The following is a 15,521-nucleotide window of genomic DNA, read 5'->3' on the forward strand; positions in this document are numbered from 1 at the left end:
TCTGAAACAAATAACGCAACATATTTTAAGAAAAAAGAAAAAGAAGAAGATAACAGGAGAGGAAGAAAAGGGGAGTATGTCAGAGGGGGAGACGAACCATGAGAGATGATGGACTCTGAAAAACAAACTGAGGGTTCTAGAGGGGAGGGGGGGAAGGGGATGGGTTATCCTGGTGATGGGTATTGAGGAGGGCACGTTCTGCATGGAGCACTGGGTGTTATGAACAAACAATGAATCATGGAACACTGCACCAAAAACTAATGATGTAATATATGGTGATTAACATAACAATAAAAAATTTTTTTAAAAAAGGCCTTGGTGTCTACAGACAAATAGGAGGAAAATATAAGTTGAAGAGGATATCGATAAACTTCTTCTAATTTCTCAAGTGTTTTACTTGATCATATAACTTCTCCCTTGCTCTGGTCTTGGTTCCTCGTGAAGAACGTCTATAATCAGCCATAGAAAATAAGTGATGGTTATCTTTATTAAATCTGTCAGTAAGAGTAAAATATTTCACCTAGAAAATGCTGCTTTTTCAAGTTTAAAAATGTTTCAGGCCTCTATTCTGAAATCTCACTTACTCTGCTTCTACAAACACCAATATATTTCATCACACCTAGTAGACAACTCAGAGATTGAAAATAGTACATGATGTCCTGACATAAATACTAGAAATAAATATATTTTAAAAAATCATATTCCTTCTGTCAAATGTATATTGATTCTAATTTCTATGACAGTAATTCACCTGCTTTCAAAGAAAATTCAGTATTTTGACTACCAATGGTATAATATCTAAATAATTTAGACACTAGCTTCCTTTGATATATTCTGTCGTCCATTTCTAGTGACACAAGTAATGAATAACACTTTAAATTCAATTGGTCCTTTATAGTTCAAAAAGTTCTTTTGGGGTGCCTGGGTGGCTCAGTCGTTAACCGTCTGCCTCTGGCTCGGCTCATGATCCCAGCGTCCTGGGATCGAGCCCTGCTTTGGGCTCCCTGCTCAAGCAGGGACCCTGCTTCTCCCTCTCCCACTCCCCCTGCTTCCACTTTCTCTCTCTCTCTCTGTCAAATAAATAAATAGAATCTATAAAAAAAAAAAAGTTCTTTCATAACATAATATTCATTGACAAGAATTGTTCACTGGGGTTCTAGTATATAAATGCCTTCTCTGTTTATAAGGTATGAGACTTAAGCATGAGATGAAGAAAAAGAAGGTAAAAGTGTTGATATCTCTGCTGCATACATTTTCTCCTATAAAATCTTATTCCTTACCTGCTTCTAGCCAGTCTTAATTTCATTGTTTTATTTTCTTTTCCCTGATTTATTTCCCTAATTTCCAAGCGTTCTATTTATATTCTTTTAAAATATATTTTTAACCCCTTGTATTCTGAGAGCTATGGAGGGTTATTGTTCTTATTCTTTGTTCAACTTTCTGTTCTTAAGCTTAAACCCATTGACTTTTTATTTATAACTTTTTACCTCATGGAACTTTTTTTTTACTTGTTTATTTTTTTTCTTCACATTTTTCTTTAAATTCTAGTTAGTTAACATATAGTGCAATATTTGTTCAGGAGTAGAATTCAGTGATTCATCACTTACATACAACAATCAGTGCTCATCATAACAAGTGCCCTCCTTAATACCCATCATCCATCTAACTCATCCCCTTCCCACTTCCCGCCATCAATCGTCAGTCTGTTCTCTATCATTAAGAGTCTCTTATGATTTTTTTTCTCTCTCTCTCTCCCCTTTTTCCCTTTCCCATATGTTCATCTATTTTGTTTCTTAAATTCCACATATGGCATTTGTCTTTCTCTGCCTGACTTATTTCACATCGCATAAAACACTTTAGCACCATCCACGTGATTGCAAATGGCAATGTGTCATTCTTTTTGATAGCTGAGTAATATTCCTGAGTGTGTGTGTGTGTGTGTGTGTGTGTGTGTGTGTACACACCACATTTTCTTTACCATTCATTAGCTGATGGACATTTGGCCTCTTTCCATATTTTGGCTATTGATGATAATGCTGCTATAAACATCGAAGTGCATGTGCCCTTTTGAAGCTGTATTTTTTTATTCCTTGGGTAATACCTAGTAGTGCAATTGCTGGGTTATAGGGTAGTTCTCTTCTTAACTTTTTTTTTTAAGATTTATTTATTTATTTGAGAGAGAGAGAGAGAGAGACAGAGAGAACAAGCAGGAGAGGGAGACAACAGACTTCCCCTAAGTGGGGAGCCCAATGTGGGGCTCAATCCCAAGACCCTAAGATCATGACCTGAGCCAAAATCAAGAGTCAGACGCTTAACTGACTGAGACACCCAGGCACCCCTATTTTTAACTTTTTGAGGAACCTCCATACTGTTTTCCAGAGTGACTGCACCAGTTTGCATTCCCACCAACAGTGGAAGAGGCTTCCCCTTTCTCCACATCCTCACCAACATCTTCTGTTTCTTGTGTTGTTAGTTTCAGCCATTCTGACAGGTGTGAGGTGGCATCCCGTCCTGGTTTTGATATGCATTTCCCTGATGATGAGTGATGTTGAGCATATTTTCATGTGTCTATTAGCCATCTGGATGTCTTCTTTAGAAAAAATATCTATTCATGTCTTCTGCCCATTTCTTAACTGGATTATTTGGTTTTTGGGTGTTGAGTTTGTTAAGTTCTTCATAGATTTTGGATACTAATGCTTTATCAGATATGTCATTTGCAAATATCTTCTCCCATTCTATAGGCTTTTAGTTTTGTTTATTGTTTCCTTTGCTGTGCAGAAGCTTTTTATGTTGACAAAATACCAATAGCTCATTTCTGTTTTTGTTTCCCTTGCCTTAAGTGTCCAGTAAGAAGTTGCTGCCATTGATGTCAAAGAGGTGGCTGCCTGTGTTCTCTAGGATTCTGATGAATTCCTGTCTCACATTTAGGTCTTTCATCCATTTTGAATTTACTTTTGTGTGTGATGTAGGAAGTGGTCCAGTTTCGTTCTTCTGCATGTTGCTGTCCAGTTTTCCCAACAACATTTGATGAAGAGACTATCTTTTTCCCATTGGATATTTTTTCCTGCTTTGTTGAAGATTAGTTGACCCTATAGTTGTGGATCCATTTGGGGGTTTTCTGTTCTGTTCTATTGATCTATGCGTCTGTTTTTGTGCCAGCACCATACTGTCTTGATGACTACAGCTTTGTAATATAGTTTGAAGTCTGGAATTGTAATGCCTCCAGCTTTGCTTTTCTTTTTCAAGATTGCTTTAGTTATTCGGGGGCTTTGTGGTTCCATACACATTTTAGAATTGTTTGTTTTAGCGCTGTGAAAAATGCTGGTGGTATTTTGATAGGAATTGTGTTAAATGTGTAGATTGCTTTGGGTAGGACAGATATTTTAATAATATTTGTTCTTCCAATCTATGAGCATGGAATGTCTATTTCTTTGTGTCATCTTCAATTTATTTTATAAGTGTTCTATAGTTTTCAGAGTGCAGATCTTTTACCTCTTTGGTTAGGTTTATTCCTATCTTATGGTTTTTGGTGCAGTTGTAAATGGGATCAATTCCTTGATTTCTCTTTCTTCTGCTTCATTATTGGTGTATAGAAATGCAACAGATTTCTGTACATTGATTTTGTATCCTCCAACTTTGCTGAATTCATGTTATTTGTTCTAGCAATTTTTTGGTGGAGTCTTTTGGGTTTTCTACATAAAGTGTCATGTCCTCAGCAAGTAGTGAAAGTTTACTTCTTCCTTATCAAATTAGATGCCTTTTATTTCTTGTTGTTGTCTGATTGCCAAGGCTAAGACTTCTAGTACTATGTTAAATAGTAATGGTGAGAAAAGACATCTCTGTCTTGTTCCTGACCTTAGAGGAAAGCTCTCAGCTTTTCCCCAATGAGGATGATATTAGTTGTGGGTCTTTTATACATGGCCTTTAAAATGTTGAGGTATGTTCCATCTATATCTATTTTGTTGAGGGTTTTATCAAAAATGGATGCTGTATTTTGTCAAATGCTTTTTCTGCACCTATTGAGAGGACTATATGGTTCTTATCTTTTTTTTTATTAATGTAATATATCATGTTGATTGTTTTACAAATATTGAACCAGCCCTGCAGCCCAGGAATAAATCCCACTCGATCATGGTGAATAATTCTTTTTTTTTTAAGATTTTATTTACTTATTTGACAGAGAGAGACACAGCGAGAGAGGGAACACAAGCAGGGGGAGTGGGAGAGGGAGAAGCAGGCTTCCCGCTGAACAGGGAGACCGATGCAGGGCTCAGTCCCAGGACCTGGGGATCATGACCTGAGCTGAAGGCAGATGCTTAATGACTGAGCCACCCAGGTGCCCCACGAATGATTCTTTTAATGTGCTGTTGGATCTGATTTGCTAATATCTTGTTAAGGATTTGCAATGGATATCATAACTTATTAATATGTTAAGTATTTTGCCTCTGTTCTGGCTTTTTATCTTTTATTTATGTCCATTTTATCTATTTTAAAATTAAAATTATCTTTACTGGCATTTGAATAACTCTTTCTTTCCTTAACTGATGAACTTTCTAAAATATATAAGTAAGGACCAGCAAGAAATATGGTAATAGTAGAGATTCTAAAAAGAGATAGTTCTCTGGCTCCTAAAAAGAGATACTTCTCTGGCTCCTTTTAATAAAAAAAAAGAAGAAGAAGAAGAAGACATTTAAAAAAAAATCCATGTCTAAAAAATCAGGAGATGTGTTTTTTAACTAGTTATTAGTCAATAAGTTTTATAATGATGGTGATACATTTTACTGACTGGAATAATTTGCTTGCTGGAATGATTTTATGTCAGTCCTTAAAACAGGAGCTTGTAATCAGACATTGAACTTCAAGCAAACAACACCAATTAAGTGTCATGAACTAGGAGGTACTGAACTATAGGGTTAGTAGTGTGGGAAGACAATAGATCTTTAGTCAATCAAATTCCTCACACTAGTCTTTTAAATTTATTTTCGGTTGATAACCCACTCTTCTTATCAAGATGAAAGGAAAATCTTATGACATTTTCTCCTATTTTTTTTGGTGCACTTTCCTTCCCTAATCTAAAATCAGAGATATCTCAAGTAGGCATTCATATTAATTATGTATTTGAGTTTTTGTTATGGGCTATGCAGTAATCTATATACCCTGCATTCTTCTGCGGAAGGTACCATTAGTGTACCAATTTCTCAGTTGAAGAAAGTGAGACTCAGAAAGGTTAAAATACTATATTTTATTGAATCTAAAATGCTATCAACAGTAAGAAATACCATTATTCTATGTACCACTAAGAAAAAAAAATCACTGCCACTGACATAATGATACAATGCTTTAAGGAAGGTCCTATACTATGCAGATTTTAGTCTTACCAGTTTTTGAAATATATTAGATCTATTAAGAAGGACTTGCCAGTTTTTCCTGACTCAGTTGCACAGCTTGGCATGTAGTCTAGTCAGTCCTTTTGCAGGTATCTCAATAAAAGAACAATAAAGCTATCTCTACTTGTGGGACTCCTTTACTTAAATTTCATAAAATAATTGGATGTTATTTTGCAAGAAAATTCCTTCAACACCAAATATTTGCATATATATTATACATATATAATAACTTTATAATCCCATGCTTAAATACTGCATCATCTTTTTGGGTGAAAACTTAACCCAGCAGTCTCACTCAATATGGAAAGCATCACTAAAGTATATAACTCAGTTAAGGTAATGATAATATGAACAGCCATGACCAAGTTTACCCATACTCAGGTACTATGTCACAATTACATCCTGCTTTACAGTTATTCCAAGACTTCATCAATTTAATACTAACCCAACTTTAAAGATGTTAAAATGTGAATGAAAAAAGTATGTCTCAGAATCAAAGAAATATGGAAATTTGCATAAGGTATCACCAGTAGTGAGTGTTATATAATGTCCCTGATGTGTAGTCCTACTAGTAGTTAGGCCTGCTAACAAATCAGAACCTGTGGATAAAGAGAGATCTGATGCATCATTTGCCTTTTACCCCTTGGATAACCACAGAGAACAAAGAGAAGGCTACAACTTACTCTCTCTAAAACTTTACCAAAGAAGAATAGGATGCTACTCTTGGGTGGTCAGAGTCTCTAGCATGCAATCTGACTTTTGGGCTTAAGTGAAAAGTAACAGACCGTAACAAAGAAAATCTCTCTGCCTATGAGATCTACCAAAGAGAAGCAATCACTTACCTTTCGTTCACTTTCTACTCATTCCCAGAATGTCATAGCATCTCTAGCCCTTACCTGATGAGGGATTATAACCATTACCCACTGCTCAACTCCACTCTTCCTTGCATGAATTTAATAACCTGCATGGCTTAAATGACTCACAAGTAACCACCAACCTAATAGAAAACACTGGCTGACTCCCTTTGGATCAGATAAGAAATGCCCTACTTAAATTTCACCAAAATGAAAAATAAAATAATTTTACCAACATGGCTCAATAGATACATTTTACTGAGAAACTCAGCTTTGGCAGGTGCTAAACCATGAAACAAGGCAAAGAGTTGGAATTTTTCTAATGTAGTTGGCTCCCTAAAGTATGGCCCATTATCCCTGTTTTCTTTCTGAACTCAGCCTGGTACATGGTTAAAGGCAAGAGCCTAGATACATAAGCTTTCTGTTGGATCTTAATATTACATGTCTATATGTAGACTTTAGAATATTTGCTTCCCCAAATTTTAGGTTTTAATTTATTTTCTTTTTTTTTAAAGCTCCAGAAGCTCAAATCATATTGTAATGTGAAAGGTTTACTTTTTTTCTTCTTATACAAATCATTGTCAACAGCCCTGAATTTATAAATGCCAAGTAATTATTTAATTGGTTCTTGCAATTGGGTCTCATATACTACAGCTGAAGAAAAAAATAACCATTTATAATACCAAGAGAAAACTTCCTGTAACAACACCCAAATCATACTGTCTTTTCAATTCTTACCCCACTCTAATCCGTTTTTTACACACAAAAAATCATGTTTTAAAGCTCTTAAAACATTATTCCCTTACTTATATTAGTGACTTCTTATTGCATTAAAAACAAAATCTAAAGTTCTCACCAGGTCCCACAATGACCTTCAAGAGCTAGCCTCCGCTTATCTCTCCAACCTCGTATATTCTTTCACTCTCCCCACCAAGCAACTATGCTTTAAACATACAAGTATTTTCTAAACTGAATATAGCTAAAACTTTGCTGCCTCAAGGTGTTTCCACATGTGTCTCTTATGCCTGGAATTTTCTTAATGACCATTCATAATTCCTTCTCTTGCTTTAGGGTTTTCCATTTAAATGCTCGCTGTTTGGTGAAGTCTACTTTGACCCATATCTAAAGTACATTTTACATGGAATTTTCTCTACACATTTGTTAATCATTTGTTTTTAATCTGTATTTTTTATTTTATTTTATTTTATTATGTTAGTCACCATACAATACATCATTAGTTTTTGATGTAGTGATCCATGATTCATTGTTAATCTGTATTTTTTTAAGATACGAGACCCACACAAGAACATAGCTCCATAAAGGCATGGGTGTTAGTATTATATCTTCAATGCGATTCTGCCCACAACATAAAGGATAAAATTATGAAAAAGAGAAGAGGAAGCAAATTGAATATAGAATCACTATTTAGAAGCTGGGTTTTTTTCAGGGCACCAGGGTGGCTCAGTCATTTGAGCACCTGATTCTTGGTTTCAGCTTCGGTAATAATCTCAGGGTCGTGGGATCAAGCTCCATGGTCCCCTCCACACTGAGCGTGGAGTAGGCTTAAGATTCTTTTCCTCTCTACCCCCCTCTGCTACTCCCCCTGCTTGTACTCACACACTCTCTCTTTCTTTCTCAAATAAATAAATAAAATCTTAAAAAATTTTTAAAAAGAAGTTGGGTTTTTAAACCCCACTCCGTATTGTAGGCCTTGTTTCTCACCTAGAGAAGCAAAGGTTTCTTCTCCATTTGACATTGAGATATTTTCCATAAAATATGTTTGCAAGAATATTTGCTAAATTTTGGAGTTCTCTGCTAAGTCATTTAAACATAACAAAAAGATGTTAATACTTATAAGTCATTTCATTAAATGTCTTATTTATTTCTTCATGGAAAGAACAAACAAAAATAACACAAAAGTAAAATTAAAAGAAATAGAAGGAAAATACTAGTACCATCCTCTGATACAAGCCATGTTCCTGCAAATGCCACTTAGGTAAGGTGGGTCCTATTTTCCATTATCTATAAAATGACTAAGTTAATTAAGACTTCGAAAGTCCCACTCAGATTTAAGATGAACACTTTATCGTTATTTTCTTAAATCCACTACAGGTCAATTTATTTGGCTTGTTCATGTAAAATATTTTACTTTACCCAAATAGTAGCAAATAAATCCTTGATACTAATTCCAAATTCCTGATCTTTAATCTTTCCATCAAATGGATGAGGATGTTTACGCTTCTCAGCTTTTATCTTTGCTGTACCTATATGATGACAAGTAAAAGAATCTTACGACATGTTTGAATAATTAAAACATATACAAATATATGCACACATCTTAATAAACCCAGTTTTTCTTGAAATGACAAGTGAGCTATTTGTGAACAAGCTAAAGTCAATCTAATTAAGTAAAAAGCACATTCTCCTAAAACAGTGCTCTCATAAAGAACATTCTATGATAATGAAAATTTTCCATATCTGTACTGTCCAATACTGTAGCCAAGAGCTATATGTAGCTATTAATACTAGAAATGTAGCTCCTGTGACTGAGTAAATGCGTTTCTAATTTTAATTTAATTTGAAATTTAAATAGCCACATGTGGCAAGTGACTATAGTATTTGACGGCACAGCCCTAAAATGTAAAAGAGTAATATTTGACATTGCTAAAAATATTTTGTGACAATAAAATGTACTACCGTTAGGAAAGTATTTGATTTCTCTAATGTTACATGTTATTTTTCAGTGTTTTCAAAAGAAATTTAGTACTTATTATTTTATCTTACAATAATTCTTTCAGGTAGTACATGTATTAAATAATGCTAGGTAAATAGATTTAAACATGTTTCTTTTTAAAGAAAGTTATGAACTCTGGCATTTTATAAAAATGACAAAAAGCAGAAATACATACTAATCTGGCACATAAATAACATAATATCTGGCCAGATCCAGCTTCATTTGCTCAAATAACACTAGCATATGTCACCATAACTCCATGACAAAAAGAAATGTAGTTCAGCCATATTCTGACATTGGGAGATGGGGGGGGGCAAGGAATCTATTGTCTTTTAATTAAATGAATTATATTTTTATAGTCACCTCGTACACTGTGTGGGAAGCATGACAATGGTATTAATGTAGACCATGCAATAAGTGAAACCAAACCAAAATAAATCCACCAATGCTGCAGCCAGCTTTGAATCACATCACTGTCTTCAACACTTTAACAGAGAAAAAATTAAAAATTTTAACCTTGTGTATTTCATTACAACAATGCCATAATCAGAAAGAAAGAAAGAGAGAGATGGAACATTTTCTGTTAATTTGTTCCTATTGTTTTGTTTTGCTGATTGTGAGTCCTCCAATTATGTAGTTTTCTTTTATCCTGCAGGATTCTAAATTTTTCCCTTTTCTTTCTTTTACCATGTCCACTCAGGTGGCAAAAGTAATTCTTTGTTCTTTTTAACCTTTTTTCTCCAGCAGAAGCCATGTGTTTGGAAGACTATCCCTTTAAATCTCACCTCTCCTTCAAAATCATTCCTGCCCCTTTAAATCATGCACACCCTTTAGGGCAAGCCTGGCCCTTTAAGGTACATAACTAACCCTTTATCTGGTATCTGACCCTTTAAATCACCTATACGTGGAAATCTCTTTCTTATAGTTCCTTCTCGGACTCAACTCAGATCGAGTGTTAATTACCCTTCTAGTGATCATATCTAATCACCCATAGGACCCTTTGTTAGGCTTTGTCTTTCCTCCTCCTGCAGTTTTTCTTGGGCTGCCTTTGCAGACTTTGCTGTAAGCAGGGTGAGATGGGAATGTGAAAGATCCTGTGCTGGGTCTCTTTTCACTCACTGTTCATTTTGCAGTTTCAGCATTCTTTGTCTTCAGTCATGCTAAGGCCATGATCTTGGGAAAATTTTCATAGTTGTGAAGTTATTTTGTATCATTTAGGGAGAAGATTTGGGGTGTTCATTACCATACAGCTACCACTGTCTTCGGTTCCACAGATATCTAACACCTTGTCCAACCATCTGTTGTGGGAAAAATACCTACATACTCAAGAACCACAGTTTTGAAGGTGCTGGTTTCTCACAGGAAATTCTGTTGTCAACAGAGACCTGGTGAGGAGCTTGCATATAGACCTTGCCTTTCATAGAATGTGGAGAATATTCCATTTTATTCATTAATGGGACAACTCTTTATCCATTACTGCATTATTCAGGGGTACAAATTCCAACTTGCAATGCTACAAGGTTGCAATCTTGAGTTCCATTATCCAATAGGTATATACATCTGAACATGTTATGCACAAGGAGTTTCAACTGGATTGTCACTAGGGCTATATGTTCCCTCACTGACTATAATATTTAGAAATTTTCTTTTTTTCTCCTTTTGCTTTTGAATCCAGCTATGTATTGTAACCATGTGTTTTATGCTACATTATTATATAAGTGTAAATAATTGATAACCAAGAAGACTGAGGAAATTAACTAAAAGTGTAAGCAAAGAACAAAGAAAAAACAAAGTATAAGCGGAATTAAATACAACGCCCTATATATCAATAGATTTTTCTCCTACTAGAAATAATTAAGAAATCTAATAATATAAAGATTCCATGCACAATACTAACAAAAATACTTTAAATTACTAGGAATAATCTTAGTGGAATATTTTCACAAGGAGAATCCCTTTCTGGAGAAATAAAAGAACTAAAATTTAATCAAGTCAAAATAAAAAAGGGTATTAATGAGATGCAATAAAAATTGGAGGTACTAACTGTTAGGATAAATGAAGCAGAAGAGAGAAATTTGTGATATAGAAGAAAAATGATGGAGAATAAGGAAGTGAGAAAAAGAGAGAAACTCAACTACTGGATCATGAGGGGAGAATTTGAGAGATAAGTGATACCATAAAGAAAAACAATATTAGAATAATTGGGATCCTAGAAGAAGAGGAAAGGATGGGGGCAGAAGGTATATTTGAGCAAATTATAGCTGAGAACATAATTAATCTGAGGAAGGAAACAAATATTCAAGTCCAGGAGGCACAGAGAACCCCCCTCAAAATCAATAAAAATAGGTCAACACCTCAACATATAACAGTGAAGCTTGCAAATCTCAGAGACAAAGAAAAAATCCTGAAAGCAGCTCAGGACAAGAGGTCCTTAACCTACAAGGGTAGAAACATTAGACTGGCAGAACAGCTATCCAAAGAGACCTGGCAGGCCAGAAAGGATTGGCGTGATATATTCAGGATGCTAAGTGAGAAAAATATGCAGCCAAGAATACTTTATCCAGCAAGGCTGTCATTCAAAATAGAAGGAAGGTAAAAAGCTTCCAGAACAAACAGAAACTAAAAGAATTTGTGGTCACTAAACCAGCCCTGCAAGAAATATTAAAGGGGATCCTTTAACCAAAGAGAGGGTACAAAAGTAACATAGACCAGAAAGGAACAGAGAGAATATACAGAAACAGTGAGTTTACAGGTAATACAATGGCACTAAATTCATATCTTTCAGTAGTTATTCTGAATGTAAAATGGGCTAAAAGCCCCAATCAAAAGACAGAGGGTATCAGATGGATAAGAAAGCAAGACCCATAGATATGTTTCCTGCAAGAGACTCATTTTAGACCCAAAAACACCTCCAGATTGAAAGTGAAGGGGTGGAAAACCATTTACCATGCTAATGGACATCAAAAGAAGGCTGAGTGGCAATCCTTATATCAGACAAATTAGATTTTAAACCAAAGACTGTAATAAGAGATGAGGAAGGACACTAGATCATAAGTAAAGAAGTCTATCCAACAAGAAGATCTAACAATTGTAAAAAATATTTATGCCCCTAACACAGGAGCAGCCAATTATATAAACCAATCAATAACAAAATTAAAGAAACATATTGATGATAATACAATAATAGTAAGGTACTATAACACTCCACCCACTGCAATGGACAAATCATCTAAGCAAAAGATCAACAAGGAAACAAGGACTTTGAATGACACATTGGACCAGATGGACTTCACAGATATTTTTAGAGCATTCCATCCTAAAGAAACATAATACACATTCTTCTCAACTGCACATGGAATATTCTCCAGAATAGATCACATACTGGATCACAAATCAGGTCTCAACCAGTACCAAAAGTTTGTGATCATTCCCTGCATATTTTCAGACCACCGTGCTTTGAAATTTCAACGCAATCACAAGAAGAAATTTGGAAAGAATTCAAATACATGGAGGTTAAAGAGCATCCTACCAAAGAATCAAGGGGTCAACCAGGAAATTAAAGGAGAATTAAAAAATTCATGGAAACAAATGAAAATGAAAACTCAACTGTTCAAATCCTTTGCGATGTAGCAAAGTCGGTCCTAAGAAGGAAGTATATAGCAATATAAGCCTTTCTCAAGAAACAAGAAAGGGCTCAAATACACCACCTAAACTCATACCTAAAGGAGCTGGAGAAGGAATAGCAAATAAAGCCTAAACCCAGCAGGAGAAGAGAATTAATAAAGATTAGAGCAGAAATCAATGAAGTAGAAACAAAAAAAAAAATAGTAGAACAGATCAATGAAATTAGGAGCTGGTTCTTTGAAAGAATTGATAAGATGGATAAACCCCCAGCCAGACTTATCAAAAAGAAAAGAGAAAGGACCCAAATAAATAAAATCATGAATGAAAGAGAAGAGATCACAACCAACACTGAAGAAATACAAACAATTATAAGAACATATTATGGGGGCGCCTGGGTGGCTCAGTTGTTAAGCGTCTGCCTTCGGCTCAGGTCATGATCCCAGGGTTCTGGGCTCAAGCTCCGTGTCGGGCTCCCTGCAGGAAACCTGCTTCTCCTTCTCCCGCTCCCCCTGTTGGTATTCCCTCTCTCACTGTCTCTCTCTCTGTCAAATAAATCAATAAAATCTTTAAAAAAAAGAACATATTATGAGCAACTATATGGCAACAAATTAGGCAATCTGGAAGAAATGGATGCATTCCTAGAAACATATAAACTACCAAAACTGAAACAGGAATAATTAGAAAATATGAACAGATCCATAACCAGCAAGGAAATTGAAGCAGTAATCAAAAATCTCCCAACAGGGACACCTGGCTGGCTCAGTCATTTAAGCGTCTAACTTTGGCTCAGGTCATGATCTCAGGGTCCTGGGATCGAGTCCCGAATTGGGCTCCTCACTCAGCAGGGAGCCTGCTTCTCCCTCTGCCTGCAGCTCCCCCTGCTTGTGCTTTCTCTCTCTCATGCATGAGCAAAAAAATAAAATCTTTTAAAACAAAATATCCCAACAAACCAGAGTCCAGGGATGGATGGCCTCCCAGGGGAATTCTACCAAAGATTTAAAGAAGAATTAACACTTACTTTTCTGAAGCTGTTTCAAAAAATAGAAATGGAAGGAAGACTTCCAAAGTCTTTCTATGAGGCCAGCATTGCCATGATCGTAAAACCAGACAAAGACCCCCACCAAAAAAAAAGAATTATAGACCAATATCCCTGATGAACATGGATATAAAAATTCTCACCAAGATACTAGCCAATAGTATAGCTCATTAAAAGTCTTATTCACCATGACCAAGTGGGATTTATTCCTGGGCTGCAAGGATAGTTCAACATCTGCAAATCAATCAATGTGATACACTACATTAATAAAAGAAAGGACAACAACTGTATGATCCCCTCAACAGATGCAGAAAAAACATTTGACAGTGTACACATCCTTTCTTGATTAAAAATCTTCAGAGAATAGGGAGAGAGGGAACATACCTCAATATCATAAAAGCCATATGCAAAAAGCCTACAGCAAATATCATTCTCAATGGGGAAAAACTGAGAGCTTTCCCCCTAAGGTCAGGAACACAGCAGGGATGTCCACTCTCACCACTGTTGTTCAACGTAGTACTATAAATCCTAGCCTCAGCAATCAGACAACAAAGAGAAATAAAAGGCATCTAAATCAGCAAAGAAGTCAAATGCTCACTCTTCACAGATGACACGATACGTTATGTGGAAAAAACAAAGACTCCACCAAAAAATTTCTAGAACTCATATAGGAATTCAGCGAAGTGGCAGGACATAAAATCAGAGAAATCAGTTGCATTTTTAAACACTGTCAATGAAACAGAAGAGAAATTAAGGAGTCGATCCCATTCACAATTGCACCAAAAACTGTAAGATACCTAGGAATAAGCCTAACCAACGCGGCAAAGGAGCTGTACTCAGAAGACCATAGAACACTCATGAAAGAAATTGAAGAGGACACCAAGAATATATGACAAAGTAAGATCAGGAGCAGGAGCAGGATGCCCACATTTAGTCAGCACAGCCCTGGGTGTACTAGCCAGATCAGTTGGTCAAGAAAAATAAAGACGGGCATTCAAATCAGAAAGGAATGAGTAAAACTGTCTCTGAAGATGACATGATCCTACATACAGAAAACTTAAAGATTCCACCAAAAAACTGTTGAGGGTACCAAGCCATGACACCATTCTATCAAGTTAGCTATTATTGGATAACGGGTTACAGAGTAAGACCAGTGAGATCTGTAGTTGCCATACTGTCACACTTTTTTGTCTTATCAGATGCTCCCTTGTCAGAGGCAGTATTGTGTGAGAAACCACAGGGATGAATATAGCATCTCTAAGTCTTTGAATGGTGTTGCTAGAAGAAGCACTATACGCAGATGTTACAGACGAAATGCTTAGACATTTTTCCAAAGAAGATAGACAAATAGGCAACAAGTAAATGAAACGGTGCTCAACATCACTAATCATTAGGGAAAAGAAAATCAAAACTGCAACGAGCTATTATCTGATAACTGTCAGGATGGCTATTAGAAGAAGAAGGAGAAGGAGAAAGAGAAGAAAGAAGAAAGAAAAGGTGGAGGAGGAGGAAGAAGAAGAAAGAGAATAACAAGTGCTAGCACGGATGTTGAGAAACTGGAACCCTTATGTACTACTAGTGGGAATGTAAATGGTAGAGCCTCTATTGAAAATAGAATGGAAGTGCCTCAAAAATATTAAAAATAGAATTACCATATGATTTAGTAATCCCACTTCTGAGTATATATCCAAAAGAATTGAAAATAGAATTTCAAAGAGTTATTTGCTTATCCATGTTAACTGCAGCATTATTCACAGCAGCCAAGGGGTGGACACAATAAGCTAAGTGCCCATAGACAGGTACATGGATAAAGAAGTATGGTATTTACATGCAATGGAATATTATTTAGCCTTAAAAAGGAAGAAAATAGTAGCATATGCTATAGC

At 35.7% G+C, this 15,521-nt stretch overlaps 1 protein-coding gene across 5 annotated transcripts in view; it reads right to left on the reverse strand.

Annotated features, from left to right (window-relative positions):
- SLCO6A1 (solute carrier organic anion transporter family member 6A1) overlaps positions 1-15,521 on the reverse strand; it is a 117,424-nt gene that overhangs the window by 86,736 nt on the left and 15,167 nt on the right. For all 5 annotated transcript variants that reach the window (XR_012376963.1, XM_073888721.1, XM_025866846.2 and 2 more), the window contains 2 exons: positions 9,339-9,460; positions 8,396-8,505 (listed from right to left, as the gene is read on the reverse strand). Coding sequence is in view for 4 of the 5 variants with exons in the window: in XM_073888721.1 (XP_073744822.1) it covers positions 8,396-8,505; positions 9,339-9,460 (232 nt within the window). In the remaining variant the exon portion in view is untranslated. The remainder of the gene's footprint in view (positions 1-8,395; positions 8,506-9,338; positions 9,461-15,521) is intronic.

Source organism: Callorhinus ursinus, unplaced genomic scaffold, assembly GCF_003265705.2.
Source record: "Callorhinus ursinus isolate GAN/ISIS: 27379988/994484 unplaced genomic scaffold, GSC_fseal_2.0 scaffold3, whole genome shotgun sequence".
Lineage (NCBI taxonomy): Eukaryota > Metazoa > Chordata > Mammalia > Carnivora > Otariidae > Callorhinus > Callorhinus ursinus.